Raw genomic sequence first — 20,395 nt, forward strand, 5'->3', positions numbered from 1 at the left:
AACCAATACAAGTATGTAGTTATTCAGGGGCAGAAGAGTTTTGCAGGCACTAATGAGGTGAGCAAAATGTGGCACGAAGCTCAAGAACTAATTAATAGGAAGAATTTGAAGAGAGTCGTGGCTGGCAGGATGTGAGGGTTTGTGTAGGTGGTTAGGCTGGAAAGATGGAATTTCTCGGATGCAGCTTGAAACCTACGAATCGCTGAGGTAATGTGGGGGAGGGAAGGTCTTTAAAAAAAACCTCCTGGGTGATCCAGGACCATTTAGTCTTAAGCTACTTTTGGATATGTGTGTTTTCAGAAGAGTCTTTATAGTTGCGTAAACAATGACTGTGTATTTCTGGCATCTGTGCAGAGGTATTTCATCCCCAACAATGCTTAGGTAGAAGTGTAGGGATTTTATGTGTTTATTAACTAATTTGCTTGGCTAGCTGTTCAGGAAAATAAACATTTGGTAATTACACGGTGTATTTCTTTCCATATGAAAGGAGAGGTGAAAACTGTCACTGAAATAATTCTGCTGAATTGATACACTGCCTATTTACCTGGATTTCTGTACCTTTAAAAATGATACTGTGTATGTTCATATTCCACTACTTAAATACTTTATATATGCTTTCCCAAAGGAGAAGCAGGAGGTAATTGTAATGATGTTTGTGCGTTTATTTCAGAACGATATATATACCCTAAAGGAACACTGTTAGACTTCTTTTCCCTTAACAACTCTGTTTATCAAAACCATGCAATTTTGTTATTTTCTTAAACACATGACTTTTGATTTCATTTTTTCTTTTTTTTTAATGATGGTAGTGATTATGAGTAACTTCCACAACAAACATGTAGGCATCTGACACAGAAGGAAATACTATAGTAGTAAGGAGACAGAAGGAAATACTATAGTGGTAAGGAGACAGAACTGTGTACCTTGGACACTGGGTTAAGATGCTCTTCTCTTCAGGCTTTTAACTGTGAAGCATGATTAGTAGTAATTGAATCCTCTGTCAAACTGGATTTTATAGCACAGAAAGGACGGGCAGTTGCTTTTAAACATAATCTGAGCAGAGACTGTGTCTGTGTGAAACGAAGTTACGCAGTTGTTTTTTAAAATTCAAAGCAGTGGGTGATGGAGACTGTGGTTTCCCCACGCGTGGGCATTCACCTCTTCCACCCCTGCCTTCCCCAGCAGCCATGGACACTGGGTACAAAGCTCTGCGGGGGGAAGGCAGGTTTCACCATGAAACGTCACTGCCCCCGTGCTCAAAATAGATTCCAAGCAATTCTTTTTGGCGGTAACTGAGTATGGCTGTGGCTGGTTCTGGTTTCCAGCACAGACAGGTCTATGGGTGGAAAGCTTGTGACCTTGGCCCATACGGCCTGACCCTCTCTGGGTCATTCAGTGCTCAAGGAAGTGGGAAGGAAAATTCTGTTTTTGCAGAGGTGTTTTGAACAGAGGTGTAACAGGTGTGTCTCCCGAACCCTGCGATCACCACCGTGTCCAGCCCCACTCAGTCTGGTGATGAACCTGCTGTAGCCTGTACGCTCAGGGGGAGCCTCGGGCTTCGCAGGCAGCTGCATTTGTTGTGCCGGCTCGGTCTCCTCCTTCACCCAGTGCCAGAGCTCAGGCGGGAAGACGGCAAGGATCTCTTTGCGCTGACTTAAGCTTTTGGGGGGAATCCTCTTTTTTTTTTCTTTTCCTAGATCCAAGCCTGCCTCGATGTACTCTTTCCAAGCCAGCGCCAAGCTACGTCGGCAGAAGCGCTGCGCAAGTTGCGCTTGGCAGCAGCGAACAAAGCGGACAGCAGGGCTGAGGTAGAGCAGGGTTGGCCAGAAGGGCCTGGGTCTCGGCCGAAGCCGTGTGTCCCCCGGCGACGGCGAAGGCGACGGCGACAGCGACAGGAGGTAGTTTCCGGAGAACACGGCCTCCTCACGGCCGGGCCCTCCCTCCCCGCTCCGGCGGGAGACAAGCCTTTCCCGCCCTCCGCGCGCGCCAGCGTGCGAGGGACGTGCCGGGCCGCCCCGCGCGCCATGGCCGCCCCACCTGCCGCGAGCCCTGCTTCCCGGCACCGCGCCGCCAGGCCGAGGCGGGGCGGGGCGGGGCGGGGCGGGGCGGTGGCCCCGGGGCGGCCAGTCAGGGCCCGCCGGGCGGCTTCCCGCCCATGTGCTCGTGTTTGCGTACGTGCCGCAGCCGGCTCCCGGCAGTGGGCGGGGCTGCGGGCGGGGTCTGCCGGTGGGTCGCGGCGCGGGAGGCGCGGGGTAGGGAGAGCTTCGTGCCGGGCCCCGCTGCCTCGGCCAGCCCGCAGCCCGGAGAGCCGGGCGCCCTCAGCCGAAGGGCGGCAATGTTGATGCTGGACTGCAGTTCAGAGGTGAGGCGTGGGCAAGGTCGGTTCTGTCTTACCGGGAGCCCGGCTACGGAGCTGTTAGCAAGCGGAGTTTGCCTGGAGTTAGTTGCTGCTAGATGCGTTGGGGCGCTGCCGATATCGGTCGGTACTTCTGGTTAAGGGATTAAAAGCCAAAAGAAGCCACGCTTGGCGTGCTTCGTTGAAAAGGGCAGCCTCAAGGAACACGAAGGTCCGATGATTTGCGGGGGGAATGTTTGCTGCTGTGGTGCAGCGTTCTTAGACCTGCCGTGGCTTAGACTGGCAATAACATTGTGCTCTTCTCTCTCTTTTTTTTTTTTTAATCTTGTTTATTTTAGTCTGGTAGTTTCAGCAATCTGTTTGAGGCAGGAACCAGTGTGAACGCACCTGCAGATGCCTTTGGTCAGTCTCCAGCTCACTTGGCTGCTTGTGGCGGTGAAGCTTTTTTCCTACTTTGGCAACTGCAGACAGGAGCGAATTTGAACCAACAGGTAAAAATGCATAAGTTTTGTTTCTTCCACTTCTAATCTGGCATGTCAGTAAATCCAATTTATATTATTTATGTATTTTTTTTATCTAGAAGAGGTTTTATATGCACAGCACGAGGTATCTGGGGTTGCTTATTTTACAGTAACTTTATTCTAGCGTGAACCAGAAGTCCTGTCTATATTGCGTTATCGATTTCATTTGCTACGTATAATGCGGTTTTCACACACTTACAGTGCTGCATGCGGATGTCAAAACTTAATTCTTTTACACAAATGGATATTCCTTTTTCCTCTGAAATTTTGCCCCTGCTTCCCGTAAACATAAGGATTCATTCCTCTAGCTGCAAAGTTTAATTTGCTTATACCTCTGAGCTGGTAGCAGCAAGCTGTTGGTCACAGCAATCCCTGAATGGTGCCAAAAGATGCTGTTAATCAGCGTAGAGTGTATTCTGGGTAAATAATCTTTTAGAAGGTAAAGGTTAAACAACAAGTATTGCATGGGACAGTATTTCTACTTCACTGTCATGAATGTAGTAACCATTTAATGGCAGTTACCGAGTACACTTTACTGGCTATATTCCTTTGATCTCTCAACTCGCAACAGACTGGTATACAGAGTAACTCTCCATAAACAGTCATGTTAGAGAACAAGATAGCTTCATCCTATTCCCCCTCCTTCAAATGACTGCTATATATAAATTGTGTTTTCAGGATTGCCTTGGGGAAGCCCCGATTCATAAAGCAGCAAAAGTTGGGAGTTTGGAATGTCTTGCTCTCCTTGTTGCTGGTGATGCCAAAATTGAGTAAGTTGAGCTACATTTAGTCATTTCAGTAACAGTATCAAAGGATACATGTATTTTACACAGCACTTCTTCTTGTTCAGAGTGCGCATGCTAAGACTGTAAATACAGCATGACTATAGTCATAAGAGCAGTATTAAAAACTGTTATATACACCAAAGTAGCATAGACCATATGCTGTTTATTTCCACATTAGAGACCTCTATAGTAACTGCTAAGAGAGTATTCCTGATCATAAGTTCTCCTTGTTAGCTTTCCATTCTGACTAATGCTGTGCTCACCTTCCTCTTGCCTTTCTGATACGCTAAGCCAGTCATAGCCTGATGACAAATGTATTTTAAAATAATTATTCCTTGTTGCATTTAATACCAGCCCTCTGTATGAGTAGAGCCCCATGCTACCCTTGACAAGCCTTTTTAGTATTGATTCTCTGTACTTATTTTTATACCTCTGTCTAAAGTTACCAGTTAATTAATCTTGATCAGTGCTTGCTCATAATATATATTCCAATTTAATTGAATGGTTATTGTTAATTCTGTGTTTCAGCTTGTGCAACAACAGCGGACAAACAGCAGCAGACCTTGCACTGGCTTATGGGTTTCTGGAATGTGCCAAGTTCCTCACAACAATTCAGCACACACAGACAATGAAACTGAAAGGACAGTCTGGCTACTCCCTAAGTGACAAACATGGCTTGCTGAGAGAGAATCCAGCTGCACAGAACCAAGAAAGTGAAACCAACAGATCCATAAGCAGGAAGAGGAGAAGATCGGACGGTGTGTAATACTGTTGGCTTACTACAATTCAGAGTATTTGTTTTTTTGTTTTTTTTTTTTTTTAATGCTTCCAGCATTTAAGTAAATAAAGTTGGTGTTAGATACATAGCAGTTGGATGTAGAAGCCTGCTAGTAAGGATCAACTTGCATACGTACTTAAGGTTGCGGTCTTGCCAAAAATGGGTAGTGCATGGAGACTGCCACTGAAAAGGCTACTTTAACATGGTGGGATGGGGGGGGGGAATCATAGGTACTTTTACTGATGGAGTAGTTACAGACTTACTCTTATTTGTTGATAAGATGGATCTTGTCTCCTAGCTGACAAATGAAAAAGCTTGTAATCCCAAAATGAAATCAAGGGGAATCCAAAGTCTGAAGAAGCATGACTGGACTATGCATTGAGCACCCAGATGCGTATGGTGGTACACTGTCTCCTTCTGAGAAGGAGGAAAGCTCGTTAACTTTTACTTCTTACAGAAGACTGCTCTGCTGTGGTTTTTTTTGTGTTGTTTTTTTTTTTCTTCCTAGAATAGTTGTATTCATACAGCTATAAACAAATGAGCATACAACAATTCACTCACATTTTATTCTGTTCTTGTATTTACACAAAGTTCATAAAATTCCATACATATAGCCATTTTTCTCCCACTCCCCTTCTACAATGCTGTTATCAACAGTACCAGCAGCAAACAATGCCTTTGAACAGATTCATAGTGGACAAGACAGCTGGCTATATGGAACCTGAAGGTAAAGGACAGTTCATCTTTTGGGCAAGAAAGAATTCCATAAAATAAAAGGACTGGGCATAAAATAAAAATCCGTAAAGATTTTAGCATAACAAAAAATGCTGTATAAACATAAAGTTGTCCTAGCTGAAAGAAGAGCATATTCATTACCTAATAAATGTATTTGTAAGAAATACAGTTCATATCAGACAACTCGTATTTTTAGAGGTTTCATTAAAAAAAATATTTCTTAATTTAAATTACTTGAAGCAACATTTCTATTTCAGCTGGATTTTGATTGACTTAAAGCATTATTTTGATAAATAACAAGACAGTTATATCTAGATCAGCTAGTATTCTGTCTTAACATGTTCCAGCATAACAGTGGAATTTAAATAGTTTTTGGTCGTTGAGGTAGGCATAGATTATAATAGGCATCCTTGTTCCAAAACTCTGGGCCCTTCCATCCACACCAGCCCTGTCCAAGAAAAAGCAAGACAGCATTTAAATCTACTAAGAATTCTGTTTTTCCTATCTACTACTATTGGATCTATTTTATTTTACTAATTTTAATCTAAGCTGTATGAATTATTTTCAAATATCTATAGAATGCAACAACACACAATTTTCAGAAAGTTCTCTACATGCCTGGAAACACATTAATAGAAAACACTTTGCAAAGTCTCTCTCTCCTCCTTCCTCCCTCCCCACCCTAGCTCACTTCCAAAACAGTAGCATCTCCCCCCTCCATCCCTGCTGCTGCTACAGAGAGACTAATATTATTCTGAAACTCTTATCATTCTCGCAGTTTCCATTTCTCTTGTCTTGAATGCTTGCCCTCTTTAGTAATAGTTTATATTTCAGAGGCAAAGTTCTTAATATCAGAAGGTGTGCTGTTGATCATGATTTAGCAGAAAAACAGTCAAAACAAAGCTCTTAAGATGGCAGAGTACTACATAAGTATATGAGGTGCTTTTGAAAAGAGCTACAAACTTTCAGTCCACCTCAATTCCTCCCCTACCCTACCACTTTGGGTGAGGAAAGGGGGTTCTGCACACATTTTATCCTCCTGGACCATTCCTGAGCACCTTGTAGCTGTAACAGCCTTTGGTTCTACATGTTTGTTGGAAGTAACTTACTTTCTGTACTCATTTCAAGCTTTAATCATTATAGGGCTAGCAAAATGTTTCTTCAACAGCTCTTCTAGTTGGGCCCAACCCAAGGGTGTCAAATAAAGATACAAAATAAAAGTTGCTATTTGCAACTTAACACGAAGAACAGAAAAGAAACTGATTACTTAACACATGTAGGATGATTTAGCCACAGTTTACATTTCTGACACTATATGTTTACTGTTTTGTAACGTGCTGTGTCATCCCTTTTAGTAGCTTTAAATATGGATATAACAGTACATATCCTTTAGTGCTTTAGAGTTTTCCCAGTTTTTCAAAACAGCTCAGTACCTGCCCTTTAAACTTAGTTCAAGGCCTGATCTGAGAATGGCTAGTGTTGGATTTTAAAAAAATAAAATTTACATTTTAAATAAATGGTTATCTTCTCTGCTTCATTAACAACATTTTACAGGCTGAACAGATTTTTCTGTTCCATTCAAAATACCAAACACATTTATTGTATATACTACTGGGTAAAAGGGGAGATGGTTTAATTCAGAGACAGTGAAGAACATTTCTTTGTACTATAACAACTTTATGTGGTTGCTGACCCAATATATCTTCTCTAACGACAACAAGTTTCAGAAGCTAACAGTAGAGTAGCATATATGCAGGTTAACTGGGATCTGCACTGCCTCCGTAAGGAATGGAGATGCCATAGAATGGCCAATTTGTATTTGGCTGTACATTATTTGTTTAATGCCAAAATATACATATATACATACATATGTGTGTATATATATATATATATGTACATCAAGCCTCACCTTTTCCAAAATAACATGCAGATCTTCTCCTCCAGTGTAATGTGGGTCTAGAATCAAATATTTTATGTGCCCTGTAATCTCATTCCAAGCCACTCCTAATATTGTGTGAGCCAAAACACCTCCACCTAAAACAGGAGGAACACAAATTGCTAAAAGTTTTTCATTGAGATTTAGGCTTGCACATTTAGCCAAGTAAAAGTATATCAACACTTTCTATTAACAGATTAGCTTGGTTATCAAAATGATTCTGAAGCTGTCCTACATAAGATTCTTTACATTATTAAACAACATATCTTTACTACAACTAGGGAAGATATTACTTATTTTACTTTACTTACTACAACTAGAGAATTTACTTTCCAAAGTTCTTCCATGTCAGCAAGGCGGGTTAAATCCTCAACAATTCCACCACATGAAGTCAAGAATATTTCAAACATCTGTTTTGCTCACTCTTTCTTTAAAGAAACTTAACTGTAGAAAAGGGATCTGGAAAACTTCCTGGTTGTAAAAGGACTAAAATTAGAACAGAAATCAGAATTTCTGGATAAGGATTATCTGCTGTTTTCTACTAAGTTCCATCAATGGACATTAGGGGCAGAGTAGTAATTTCTAACTCCCCTTTCTCTAGCCTGCAAACAGGGAAAGGGGATATTTTGATGAGCTGGCTACAGGTCAACTCTTGCATGTTTCTTTCAGATAGCATGAGGAGTTTATGTCCTTGGGATACTGTAGTAATGACTCCACACAACAGATAGGAATCGCAAAAACCCCAAAAGAACACAAGTGGAAAAAAAAAAAAAAAATCACCAAAACCCACACCAAAAAGCCAACCTCCGCCCCTCCAACAACAACAACAACAATTAAACCAACCTACAAGAAAGCATTACAGGGAAGGATAAGTTACAGACTAAAAGATTTTTCAATCTAGGATTCTAAATTCTTGAAATTCAGACAAAAAGGCTGCTGAAAGGCCAAAAATATTTCATACCAAAATCTAGACTTTTTGAGACAGTAACACTGTCTTTATGGAGTGCTAAATCCAGATTGCAAGAACTGCTAAAATTAAAATCTTGTTAAAGCTGAAAACCATATATTCAATATTCTTCATTTTCTAAGCCACAACTGTCTTGGAAATAGTTCAATTAAAGTTACAGCACTGTTACGAATGGCATTTCTTATGTTACCAACACTTCATGTTATTAAAACTGGTCTTAAAAAGAACTGGGATGATACCCTTCTCTTCAAAGCCAGATAAACACTACTCTTCTGTCATGGGAAATTTTGGGGAACTGTATGAACTCAGTTCTCAAGTTCTGACTTTAACAGCAGTTTTGAAGAACACCATTCAGATTGACTTTTGTTACCAGGTTTTATACTGAGCTTGGGAGAAATACTGAGTGAAAAGATACCAGCCAGACTAAATTTCATTGTTTTCCAGGCTCTGTTGGGAAAAGCATAATTTTTAATTCATCTAGAGTTTTGATTAACTCTTGCACAATAAACTGAACGAGTTTTTAATTGAGATGAAATTCAGCATAGGGAGGCCATGCACTGTCATTGGCATTCTTCAATACTTGAGCACTTACCAATCATAACTGGAGTTCCTTCAGTCTTGAAATGATTAGCAAGCTCTCTTCCCTGCAATGCTAGTTCAGAACCCTGGCTAGGTAAGAAAAACAACAATAGATTTGAAATCCTCACTAGGCTTAATTCTCTAATTATCCATGATACCGGTTAACTACATAGGTAACTGATTAGAAAGTGGCTTAGACTTTTCCTGTGTAAACATCCTGGGACAATCCGAAAAAAAGTTTTTTAACACAACTTACAGATTCTGGTTGGACCAAAGAATCTGCTGTAAGCCTAGTTGCCGCTTGAGTGCCTGGAGTCACCCAGCTTCTATAACATGTCTGCTGCTTGTCTCCCACAGTGGGGACAGCTGGTAAACCCCAGTGGGTCCCTTCAAGCGTCTGAAAAAACAGACTGGCTACATCTGTCAGCAAGGGGAAGTCTGAAGTAACAGAACTTCATCAGAAACAACAAAAATAAGGTGTTGATAAAGGTGTTTATAATGACTTCTCTTAAGACAGGTTTCCACTGTAATTGCACAAGCAATTGCAGTACGCATACCAGAGTTGGCCTTAAAAATCAAATCTCAAATAACATTAGTAATCTGTTCAAAGCAACACTGAACTAAGCTTTGTTATAAACTCTCTGCTTTCCTTTTCAACTATGGGGACCAGCCCCAGACAAAAGAAGTCTGCATGGAAGAAAAAGGCATGCTCCTAATACATGCACGCACTCCAGGATTTGGAGCTGAAGACGTATGTCTGATGGAGACTCGTATTCCCCTTAGAAGACTGACAGTACTCCCAAAAGTGGTGACAGAAACTAGGCAAGGAAATTAATACAGATATTTTTAACAGCTTGTCTTTATATTTCTTCATATATAGTGGTTAACCTTTTGAAAACCCAAAGAAAGCTTGTGTGCCTGCTTCTCACGTTCCTGAAGAGATGGATTAAATGCAGACAGAATACAAAACTGGAACTCTGGGAAATGGTGCATTTACAATAATGGATTCAGTACTAGTGCTGCTGGTGCAGCTGTGAAGTGTTATTTCCATAAAGAGTTAGAGGTGCTAGCTGGAAATAAGCCCAAGACAAAAATGCTATCCCCTGCTAGTGACCAGCTGAAAGATATGCATGACATTTCTTCTTCTCAACATGGTAGTGATGTTGGCTTTTCATAATCTTGAAAAACACTGGTGCTCCCTTGTAACAGCACTATGAGCAATTCTACCAAGTTCACAAAGGCATCTACTCTATATTCTTATGTGCAGGAATAAAAACCTTCATACTGGCAGAGCCTGTCACAGCTGCTATAAATAATAGGTAGATCATCTGCAAATATAAGCTCTGGAACAAAAAAAGATTAAAATTGGCTGCATAAAGCTTTACAAAATATTGAAGAACTGAACTATTTTCCTACCGTTAAGGATCACCATCACCATGGTCACCTGCTCTTTTAGAATATCTACAGTAGAATTTACTCTGAGTAGTACTTTGACTAGAATTTTCATAAACGCTAAGTTAGTATATCTTCTTTATTTCATGATTGTATTTAATCACAAAACATTCAGGGATTTGTTAGTCTGCTTAGTGCTGCCTAAATGATAAAAATCCAGTAATTTAACTTCTAATAAATGCTGAACATCATTCTTTTTCTCCCAAATATATTTGTTGGGTTCTTTATTGTGTATGAGAGTGTCAGATTGCCAGAACAGAAACAAATCCCTTGTTTTATCTGTCACACAAACCCAGAAAAGAGAAAACTATTTCCAGGCTGCTCAGCAATTTGCCTCAATCCTGAACTGACAGGTTAGCTCTGTGGATGAAGTAATGATTTACTGTCAATGTGCTTTCAGTTCATTGTGACTGCCAGACTGTGTGCCTGCTTCAAAAATTATGTTTGTGGTGCAAAGGAATAGCCTGAATTCCACATCAATTTGCATATCATTAGGCAATTTACACCAACTCCAAACTGGAACCCAAAGCCCCCAAGAAAATCAGCAATGCCTTCATCTGTAAGTACTTAGCACAACCAAAGGCAGGAATACAGGTTTTATGAAAAAGGAACCCTTAGAAGATTTATTATCCATTTTATTACCCCTATTCTCCCATGTATTGTAATTTGCATTTTAAGGCATTGAGTCTTTTTAATAATTACTGAGCTATTAAACAGATATTGATTCTTACCTGACAAATAATATTTTTGATGTTATTCCAAAAAGCTGATTCAAAACAAGCTGTACCTCAATCGAACCAATCCATTGCTGTGACCCAACAAATGCTGCCGGCTTGTCTCCAGCATCAACCAGTGCCTTTTGCAACATCACGATGAAGAAGAAAAACAACCGTCAACAACACATAGTAGGCAATTCCACCACTTATTGTGAACAAAGTTGGTTTATATATATGGGAATGTATTTTGAACCTAGCCAGTCAAAAACAGACAAACGGATGTTGAATTCATTCATTGCAGTTCTGTTTTGGAAACGTCACTTGAAAACTAATACAGAACAGTGCCTATAAGCACAGAATATAACCCCAGGTCCGCAGGCAGACTTGCTGGGGTGGTGAGCACCAAGCTGTCTAATAATGGAGTGTACCACTCGTACTGCAGAAGCCACTTCGCAGGCTGATGTACCTGGATTCCCATTCAAAGCATCTCAGAAAAGGATCCATAAAATAGTGCTCTGAGGAAGAGGCCACTGAAATACAGCAAAGGTTGTGCTTTATTTTAAACTCTTCTCCATTCTGAGGCTTATACGTTACATGCAGCACTTCAGAGGGGCATTTTCAGCTCAGGATACAAAGCCCACAAAGTCTCCTGAAGGCTAGTGCCTCTTCTAGATGTCTAAAAATACTACAGGAGTGCATGGACTTCAGTTGCTTTTAGGTTTAGGTGTGGACTGAGACATGTTCAGGAAATGCAGTTTTAGTGCTCACATCCCTGTTAGGTATGATGAAAGTTGTCTTATGGACTGAATCAAACTTTGCCAAAAATGTTCAGTAAATAAATATAACGCAAAGAACTTTTTAGAAGACTGAAGATAATTGCAGTGTTTCTTGCTAGGCATACAATATTAGCTACCCAAGCCCACAGTTTTTATTTAGTGCTGTTAACAGAAACAAACATATTCAGGTATGCATTGGAATTCACAATAGAAAAAGAAGCGAAGGATAGTTCAAAAACCAGAAAAAGGCCACTACTCTCAAAGACAAAGTTGCAAAAGGCAGCATAGCATAGCATCTGGGGACTAATTCAGCTGTCACTGAATACAAAAGTCAGTTTTAAAACTGATTTTAGTATGACACATTGGTTTCTTTGTTTCCTTTCATTTGGCAAAAACAGTGAAAGTGTCATAATTTGAGCTTCTAATAGAACATTAATCCAAGAAAGTATTTAGAAGACTATTTTAATGAGTCTCATTTGTACACATAGTGTCACCTGCCACTGATAAACATTTGGAAACATATCTCCTATAATAAAACTTGTTAAAAATAATAATTTAGAACTACTACAGTTCGATTTAAGAGAGAAAAATATCACACAGATCCAAAAAGTCTAAAATATATGAATTTGAGATTTTAAAAATAATCTACAGAAACACACATAAAATAATCTGCTTAAATGTTCTGTACCTGTTGAATTTCCTTGTGTGTTGGTATAGGTCTATCAATGTAACCTTGGTGCTTGAACCAAGAACAGATTGTCTGCAAAGACCGATAGGCACAGCCCCAACCACTGTCATCAATCCGATCCTGCATATAGTGGTGATAACTATATACACCATATACTAAATAAATCTGCACAGAAAGAGATAATACAAATGAATTTGATCACACTTGCATCAATTTTCAGAGAAGTCATATGTCTTGTCACTTGCACTGTAAAAGCTTTCAGCTGGGGACTGCGAATCTTTGGAAGAATTGAATGGTTGTTATTGATACATGGTTACTCCTGTTTTTGTCTCCTCAACACCTCTGTTCATAGTTTCAGTTTCTTGTCCTGGTTCTGAGAAACTTTTAAAATACATGCAAAAAATGTGTACATCCTTTTCCAAGAAAATGCAATTTCTTTGGGACAAATATAACCAAAGCAATACCATTTTGTGCAGAGAAGCCCTTTTGTTTAAAAGGCCAAGTCAGTTGCTTTGCTTTGTCATCTATACAATACTGACTATCTAAATTACTTCTTTTAATAACAAATCTCAGCTAAAATAAAAAGTACTTTCTTACAAGTGTTTCAATTTAAACTTACCATACCAGACTCTGTACCAGGTGAATTAAGATGCAAATGTGGATTTCTGAGATATCCGTCTTTATATGGTTCATCTGGAAAATGGTAAGCATTTGCTCTCTTGAAATATGGTCTGTCACAAGGCAGATTGAACAACCCATGCAATTCCTACATGCAAGTTCAAATAAAAATAAAGAGCACAATTCAAATTTTGGGTTAAAAGAAACATCACATTGTATGTAACAATAGAGACATAAACAATTTTAACAGCACAGTTTAGCAAAATTAATATATTAAAATCTGCTTAATTAAATATTCAGCATATATATTTACTACTAGATCTCACCTCTCAAAGGAAGCTCATGCAGGCTTACCTCCTATCTAAAGGGCCCACTATTTCACGTGGGCCTGTTACATAATGCCTGCCGCTGGAGCCCCGCTGACGATACCATGAGTGACAAGTGTGTTATGAAAGTATGATAAAATACACCATAATAAAAAAGGATTACTGTTTTATCTATGTAGTAGTACAGATACACACACTCTGAATTATAATCTTAACTAATATTGAAGACATACAAATACCACATACTGAGACAAAGTAAAGATACTGAGCTTATGGTTTAAGCAGGTTCAGTCTATTTTTAAATCTCTTAAGCACTGTTTACAACACAGCAGCCACATTTAAAGAGATATATTGTCTTATTTCACAAAGCTTAAGAGTGAAAGGAATGATGAGATAATCTAGGATAATGCATGTAACGCAGGTAATACATTTTACGCAGATGACCCAACACTGAACCCAACTACATTAGCCACCGGAACACTTTGCAATCAGTGGATAAGAGTGAACAGAAGACAGAGAGCAGTAAAGACTTAATGTGCCATCAGTGCCTGAGGCCTCTGCAAATGCAAGGAACTGATTAGGTTTTGTATACCCAGTAATGTTTCACACAGAAGAAGAAAATGAAAAATCCCCACAGCTTCTACACCTCTAAGGCAGCAGAAGATTCTTTCCCCACTCTCAGTATGTGTAACTGTGTGACCTGAACCGGTATCTGCCAGGTACACATCTCAATCTGAAAGGACTGCCACATCAGAACATTTTCCCACCTCATCCATTTTCCTTTTTCTAGATGTGCCAACCCAGAAGGCAAAAACCAAACAAGCTAGCTAACGCTGGTCACCTGTGAGCCACAAAAAGCAGCCTCCCCAAAACAAACAAACAAAAAAGCCCAACAACACATAACCCCAAGAAAGAACCCAAAACAAACAAAAAACCCCAACCCTAGCCCTTTCAGGGCACGTGTTAAAGCCTGAGAGCAATAACACACTAGAAGTAATCTGATATTCCACCACGGAAGTGGAGAAATTCCAAGAATACAGTACCAGAAGTGTAATTTAGATAAAACCTATCTAAACCAAATCCTATGTAGTTTTAAAGTTTCTATTGTCCCCTTGCAAAAATGAGATTTGGCACATTTTGTAAAATAACTTCTAATAAATCAAGCTTCCACATTCAGTATACTGCTTCAGTTATAATAGAAATAAATTTTAAAAATAGCAGTATCTGTTAGTATTTATTCTACGTTACCTAAATGAAAAGCTTTACCAATGCTTCAGTTACAATAACAATAATAATAATAAAAAAAAATCAGGTTCTGTTAGTATTTGTTGGCTTTACCTTTCTGTAACTTTCCAGCTGATCATCTGAAATACCTGTAGGATACGAGATTGTTGCAAGGTGATTTTTTCCTGGTAACATGAAATGAAATTGTTCTGGTACCACAATTGATGTTCCCTTCATATATTTCATGATACATCTTTCCATGTCAGTTAATTGCCTGTGAATTGCTTTCACCAGGAGATTTTGTACCCTGCAAAGTATAAGGAAGAATATTTTAAAAGCAGAACAGTGATGGTAGGTCATTTTCTCTCATAGCTCTGATAGTTATACAATACTTATATGCATATTTGCACCTGGTCTGATGAACTTACTACTTCCATGCTTCCACTCTCACAGAGAAGGACAGAACCTCACCATGCTTTACTCAAAGCATGTTTGCACACAGAAACTACTCCCTAGTGATTCAACCCTCCGAAGTGGAGGTACCCTGGTCTTATATCAGAAACACAACCATTATGAGCATTTGCTGAAATAAAAGTTACATATATGACTATATGGGGTTGTTTGCATTTTATCCACCCCATTTAGCATCCTTCAGAGTCGAATCCTATGGAAAAAATGCAAGGAAAAATTACAGAGGAAGACTCTAATGTTTTCCACCTTCACCTAGCCAGCTGCAGCCCCTAACGTAGTACTGAGATTACAGACTCATCAAATACACTCCAACTCTTACTTTTATACACACTCACATACTTACAAGAATTTTTAGAACATTTTCCTGACTTTCTCAATTTCTTGCTAAGCAATGCTTACGAGTTATCAATTTATCAGACACTGATAAACTGAATTTTTTGTAGATAGCAAAAAGATTGTTTTTCAAGATTATTAAAGCTAACAGCTGTCTACAGCAGCTTTTTTTACACAGTTAATTTCCATTACAAAAATACTACATGCTACTTCATTAAACTGATTAATCATATAGCTTTACTTCATTATTTCAAGAAAAAGCAGAAACGAAGTTGAAAAATTACAAGCTTAGGATAACACTTACTTTCCCCATGTTTCTTCTGGAGAAACAGATACAACAACGTCAACTGGTAATGTCATATTTATGTAGTGGTGTTCCTTATTTTCCTTTTCAATGACTGGAGTCAAAGCAGCTAATGAAGATGTCATTTCCAACATGAGGTCTATATTGACTATCTGCTGCTGTAGAGAATAAAGACACCAATATTACATCTCCAACACCACATGCACCAAAAAGGCAAAAGTAACATTGTAGATATTTAGTATCAAACTCAGTAATGAAATACTTGGGGTTAAAAAAAAACCCCAAAACTTGTAATCTTAAAAACAAACTTCTACGTGCTGATCTACTGTAGATGGATCCCTGCATTCACGCTGAGTCTCAATGACTTTAAAAGGATACTTTTGAGTCATGTCAATGTCTGACTGTGTATAGAAAAGCCTAGGGAGGGCAGATCTAAAAATGTTTAAATGATAGGTTGTCTGATATAATTTATTAGTGTGGCGAGACACATACCGTATCTTGTAACTTTTTATCCTTTTTTTTGCCAAGCTTTCGTTTGGTCTCATCATCTTGATCAAATCTGAAGAATCAACAGAAAGAGAAATTTCTGTAATATGAAATTAATCTATTATAAAAAATATAAATTAAATATACTCACTGTATAAATCGTCTTATCTCCTTACAGGCAGAATCATCAGTCAGCTCTGGAACAGTGTTCATACCACTGTTAGGCCACACATAGACTGAACTGTGGCAAATTCTTAATACAAGAACATCTGAGGACAGTTTGTTTGCAAGATCACTGAAAACATATCCTAATGCCTTTTTTGTTGATGCCTCTGAAACACAATAAGAATACAATTAGCCTAGAAAATTCCCTCACTTTCGTTACAGCTGCTGGACATACATTTTAAAAAAATTTATATGTTTTGACTTGGAATAAAAACGTAAGTGCTGTTATGATCAGAAAAATGGCTATGTAAAGAGAAACTGAGATGAGATTTCGCTTAGCAGGTCTGTCTCAAACATTCACATTCATACCTGCCTGAACATAAGTGTACTGTTTCTCTCAAATGCTGTCAAATACGAAGAGCTGCATGAATTACAGAAGAATAACCTACACTGTAGTCGATTCTCACATCAATAACTCTTAACCAAGCCTACAGTTGCAAACGAACTTCTATGTACAGACAAACTTCTACATAAGGTTTTATTTAGTCTTTTGAGTAAATCCTGGAAAGATTCAATCCCAGTCATGTGTTTCAGATCAATATCATTATTCAGTAATACAAACCAAAAATATACTAAATTTTTGGAAAAGCAGGGCCTCCTCTCTCCAGCTGCAGACCAAATTTTGGCCAACATAAACCTGTAACTGTCAGCCACACCCTGGTCAGCCTGAATCTTTATTACCGGTATAGACAGTTGTCTGTCAGAGCTTGACTTGAGTTCTTAAGTTTCACCCACTCCTTACAACGTGAGCCAATACTGGATATGACAGAGCAACTTTTACACATTACCAACATTGTTTTCCTTACTGAGGAGATTAAAAAACGTTACTTAGAATGCAACAAGTTACACAAAGTGTAATGAGCTATTAAAGACTAAGCTGAATTGTATTTCTGTAATGTATTAACTTAGATTTGGCCACTATTAGTTGACTTTTGCACTAGAAGTCTGTAAAAACTACAGTATTGGAAAAATCAAACAAAACTCCTCCAAAAGAAAAGCCTCACTGCCTTCAAAAGGAGTGGTCTGCCATATTTACACACCAACAGGCGTGAATATCATGCACATGGACAATCTGAATATCACTCTGCTTCACTGTCATTGAAATTCACTACACTGTAAACAAAGTCAAATAAATAGCCTTCCTCTGAGGATGCAATTCACAAAAAGTTGCTATGCATTAGGCCAACTATTCAACAGTTCTATTCCACATCATGAACTGAAATGAGCCTAAGTTCCTTTTCAAGGTTCACTAGCACCGAATTCAGAGTTTCTAGTCAAGACATGTCCTTTTAAAATGCAGAATGAGCTACAGTTGAGCTAAAGACACCATCCTTCTGCACTCGGCCCTATGATAGCTCAGTGGCTACCGATAGCCTTGAGCAGACTTTCTGAAGCGAACGTCACATTACTGTAAGAACGTGGGACTAGAGGAGCCTCTTAACGCCATATGATCTAGTCCCTTGTTATCACATGGAACTGCAGTAGCCAATCCCGCCTAAATTCAGTAAGGTAACTACTTAGCTTGTTCATCATCTTTATTTCTCTAGAAAGACTGGACCACAATCTCAAAACTGTATTATTAACAAATTTGGTTATAGCAGGATTATATTGTCATTAAGTTATTCTCTGCTTGCTTAGAATTTCAGGGTCAACTTTGGATTCAAACTGAAAAGCGATCCCAATACCATATCCCTAAGTAGGAAAAATATGTAAATAAAGTGACCTAAAAATGGCAATTTAAACTTTACTTCAAATCAAAGTAAAAAACATACAATGGAAAAAGACTGTCAGAAAATTAATGGAGATAAAGAATATCATTTTCTGTACTTAAATCTTCACAGGTTTGGGAAGAAGCACTTAACTGGTGAAATACCAAGAAAATAAACATTGTAATAACTAGTTAATTAATAAAAGGTTATTTATATAAATGTTAAAAAAATCTATCATAGTCTTATAGACACACCATCAGTAGTTGCTAGCTGAAATGCAAGATCCAAGCCTCCTCTTATTCTAAAGAGTATATCCATAGCTTCTAGAATTACCTAAGGAGAAAAAAGAAGCAATGAAAATGAATAGCTATTTCAACATGCTTTTTCTCAAGTTACAATTGACTGTTATGATACCACAGTGTGCAAGCACACCAGTAATTACTGCAGCTGCTCAGGGTATGAAAGGCCAGTGAATAAACAGGGAAGCGAGTGGTACAGCAGCACATAGTTGCTGGAGCCAGTACCTCAATTACATGAGTACTGCTGTAAGCACAGCCCTTAAAACACATTTCCTACCTAAACAAGAAAGTCTTAATTCTATGCTTTTACCATTTCGAAACATTTGGGGTAAAATGTCATTGTTTCTCCAAACGTCATGTTTTGCATCTTATGGGTCATCTTCCAGTTCAAGTAAACCGAGGACTGCTCTAAGCATTAGAGCAGAGAGGTAATTAAGCACATCTCCAAGTGTGCATTCATCCTGGTTAGGAAATCACAGCTTCAGGGAAAGGAAAAAAAAAAAAAAAAAAAAAAAGAAAAAGGCACACACACACAGAACCTCTAGAACCCAGGCTGAGTTTCACATTTGACAGAAGAGCTGCTTGTGCCAGCACAGAGACCACCCAGCTGTTTCTTCCCCCTTCCAAGGTCCCTGCTCTGTGTCCCCACAACTGCCCGTTGCAGACATTTTAACACGAACTTCATCAGAGAACTCATCCAGATGGAAAACAACCCTTTTACTGAGAAAAATTTTTTCAGCCAGATCAACTCCCAGCGAAGTTCAACATATTGCTACAAAAACAGTTGTGTCAGTACAGAGAGGAACAAAAGGTGACAACCCAGAAGAGCGTGGGTATTGCGCAATCTAACAGTCCACAAAAATAAATGCTTTACAGCCTTAATTGCTCTAAAAAAAGCCACCAAACACCTGCAAGAATAATTACACTAAGACCCTTTGGAGAGGCTTACCGCATAACTGTTTGCTTACAAAGTATGGGAAACTTCCAGGTGCAATGCTAGCATTATTCATGAAATAAAAGAATCAAAACAGAGGACTAATTTTCTTTCCATTAGAGGTTCTCTAAGCAGAAATATAAAAAAAGATATGCATGCCTGATGAAAATGTAAGCATCTACACTTTCAGCTTTGGGTGAGGGATTTTCAGGTTTCTGTGATTCTGGAGTGCCAAAGTTTACTCCAAGAAACGAAAATGCAAGATTGCAATGTCTAACATTTTGGTTCCTGAAGCATAACCCGGGAACTATTTTAGATAACACAGCTATCTACACGAAAAAGGCCTTGGAGTGTGGGATCCACAAGTGCCAGCACGTGAAAAAGAAGTTTGCCTGGGCTGACGTGAAAGACGTTTTTTATCTGAATTATTGCAAGGCAAGAATCACGTTGTGAACGAAAAGCAGAGCTCTGCAGAAGGAGCAAGAGAGGAGCTGGCCTCTTGACAGCGGCTCACCGCGGATGCTGACGTCTTCCTGACGACGAGTCCCTGACGCGAGCCGCCCAGGCCGAGGGAGAGAGCCCCAAGGTCCCCGAGGGCGACGGGGAAGGAAGGCTGCTGCCAGGGGCGGACGACGGGGGGGCAGCGCGGGAGCTGCCGCTGCCCCGTCCGACACGGCCCGGGCCCTGCAGAAGGGGCGGGCCTCGCCCCCTGAGCCGCCCAAGGGGCCTCGACACCTCCCCCCGCCAGCTGCCCCCGGGGGCTGGAGGCCCGAAGGCCGCCGCGGAGCGCCCACCCGGGACCGCGCAGGCGGGCACCAGCCCCCAGCCCGCCTCGCTCGCCACAGGACGGGGCGGCGCCGCAGACCGCCCCGCCCCCCCCCCCTCGCGGCCGTCTCGGGTTGGGGGGTGGAAACGGCTGCGGGGTGCGGGGGGGGAGCCTTTAGGGCAAGCCCCCGGCCCCGCTGCCAGCCCAGCCCGAGCGGGAGCCCTGCCCCCCGCCGCGGTCCCCCCGGGGAAGGGGCGGACTCACCACGTCCGTCAGCGCCGCAGCGGGGGCCGAGCCCGGCCGCATCCTCCTCGCGCACGCGCGCTCCCGGCCCCGGGGGAGGCGCCGCGCGAGCTGGAATGGTGCGGGGGGGGGGCGGAGCGGGCAAGCTGCCCGCCCCCCCCCGCCCGT

General features: G+C 40.4%; 2 protein-coding genes across 7 annotated transcripts; one reads left to right on the plus strand and one right to left on the minus strand.

The window, feature by feature from the left end:
• The first annotated feature begins 2,140 nt into the window (after nucleotides 1-2,140).
• On the plus strand, nucleotides 2,141-10,316 carry ANKRD37 (ankyrin repeat domain 37). The gene is made up of 5 exons (XM_009914507.2): nucleotides 2,141-2,362; nucleotides 2,695-2,847; nucleotides 3,556-3,647; nucleotides 4,191-4,420; nucleotides 4,739-10,316. Exons 1-5 carry the CDS (start codon nucleotides 2,156-2,158, stop codon nucleotides 4,747-4,749), a joined length of 693 nt encoding a protein of 230 aa, XP_009912809.2. The 5' UTR covers nucleotides 2,141-2,155; the 3' UTR covers nucleotides 4,750-10,316.
• UFSP2 (UFM1 specific peptidase 2) lies at nucleotides 4,985-20,367 on the minus strand. 6 transcript variants are annotated; one of them, XM_069788333.1, is made up of 12 exons: nucleotides 20,249-20,367; nucleotides 18,240-18,318; nucleotides 16,203-16,383; nucleotides 16,058-16,124; nucleotides 15,566-15,720; nucleotides 14,572-14,764; nucleotides 12,909-13,055; nucleotides 12,290-12,454; nucleotides 10,841-10,965; nucleotides 8,671-8,747; nucleotides 7,085-7,209; nucleotides 4,985-5,623 (listed from the first exon to the last, which is right to left on the minus strand). In XM_069788333.1, exons 1-12 carry the CDS (start codon nucleotides 20,288-20,290, stop codon nucleotides 5,537-5,539), a joined length of 1,443 nt encoding a protein of 480 aa, XP_069644434.1. In that variant the 5' UTR covers nucleotides 20,291-20,367; the 3' UTR covers nucleotides 4,985-5,536. The 6 variants fall into 6 exon arrangements, with proteins under 6 accessions (XP_069644434.1, XP_069644433.1, XP_009912808.1 ...); XM_069788332.1 differs by having other exon boundaries at nucleotides 15,566-15,723; nucleotides 20,249-20,366; XM_009914506.2 differs by lacking the exon at nucleotides 20,249-20,367 and adding an exon at nucleotides 19,733-20,026 and having other exon boundaries at nucleotides 15,566-15,723.
• Between the last annotated feature and the right edge of the window lie 28 nt (nucleotides 20,368-20,395).

This window comes from Haliaeetus albicilla, chromosome 1, assembly GCF_947461875.1.
Source record: "Haliaeetus albicilla chromosome 1, bHalAlb1.1, whole genome shotgun sequence".
NCBI classification, from domain to species: domain Eukaryota; kingdom Metazoa; phylum Chordata; class Aves; order Accipitriformes; family Accipitridae; genus Haliaeetus; species Haliaeetus albicilla.

Coding starts and splice junctions, on each gene's coding strand:
- ANKRD37 (XM_009914507.2), top strand. CDS start 2,156: ATGTGCTCGTGTTTGCGTACGTGCCGCAGCCGGCTCCCGGCAGTGGGC. Junction 2,363..2,694: donor TGCTGGACTGCAGTTCAGAG/GTGAGGCGTGGG, acceptor TGTTTATTTTAG/TCTGGTAGTTTCAGCAATCT. Junction 2,848..3,555: donor GAGCGAATTTGAACCAACAG/GTAAAAATGCAT, acceptor TTGTGTTTTCAG/GATTGCCTTGGGGAAGCCCC.
- UFSP2 (XM_069788332.1), bottom strand. CDS start 20,290: ATGCGGCCGGGCTCGGCCCCCGCTGCGGCGCTGACGGACGTG. Junction 8,748..10,840: donor TCAAAAATATTATTTGTCAG/GTAAGAATCAAT, acceptor TTTCTTACCTAG/CCAGGGTTCTGAACTAGCAT. Junction 7,210..8,670: donor AGGAACTCCAGTTATGATTG/GTAAGTGCTCAA, acceptor CTCCTGTTTTAG/GTGGAGGTGTTTTGGCTCAC.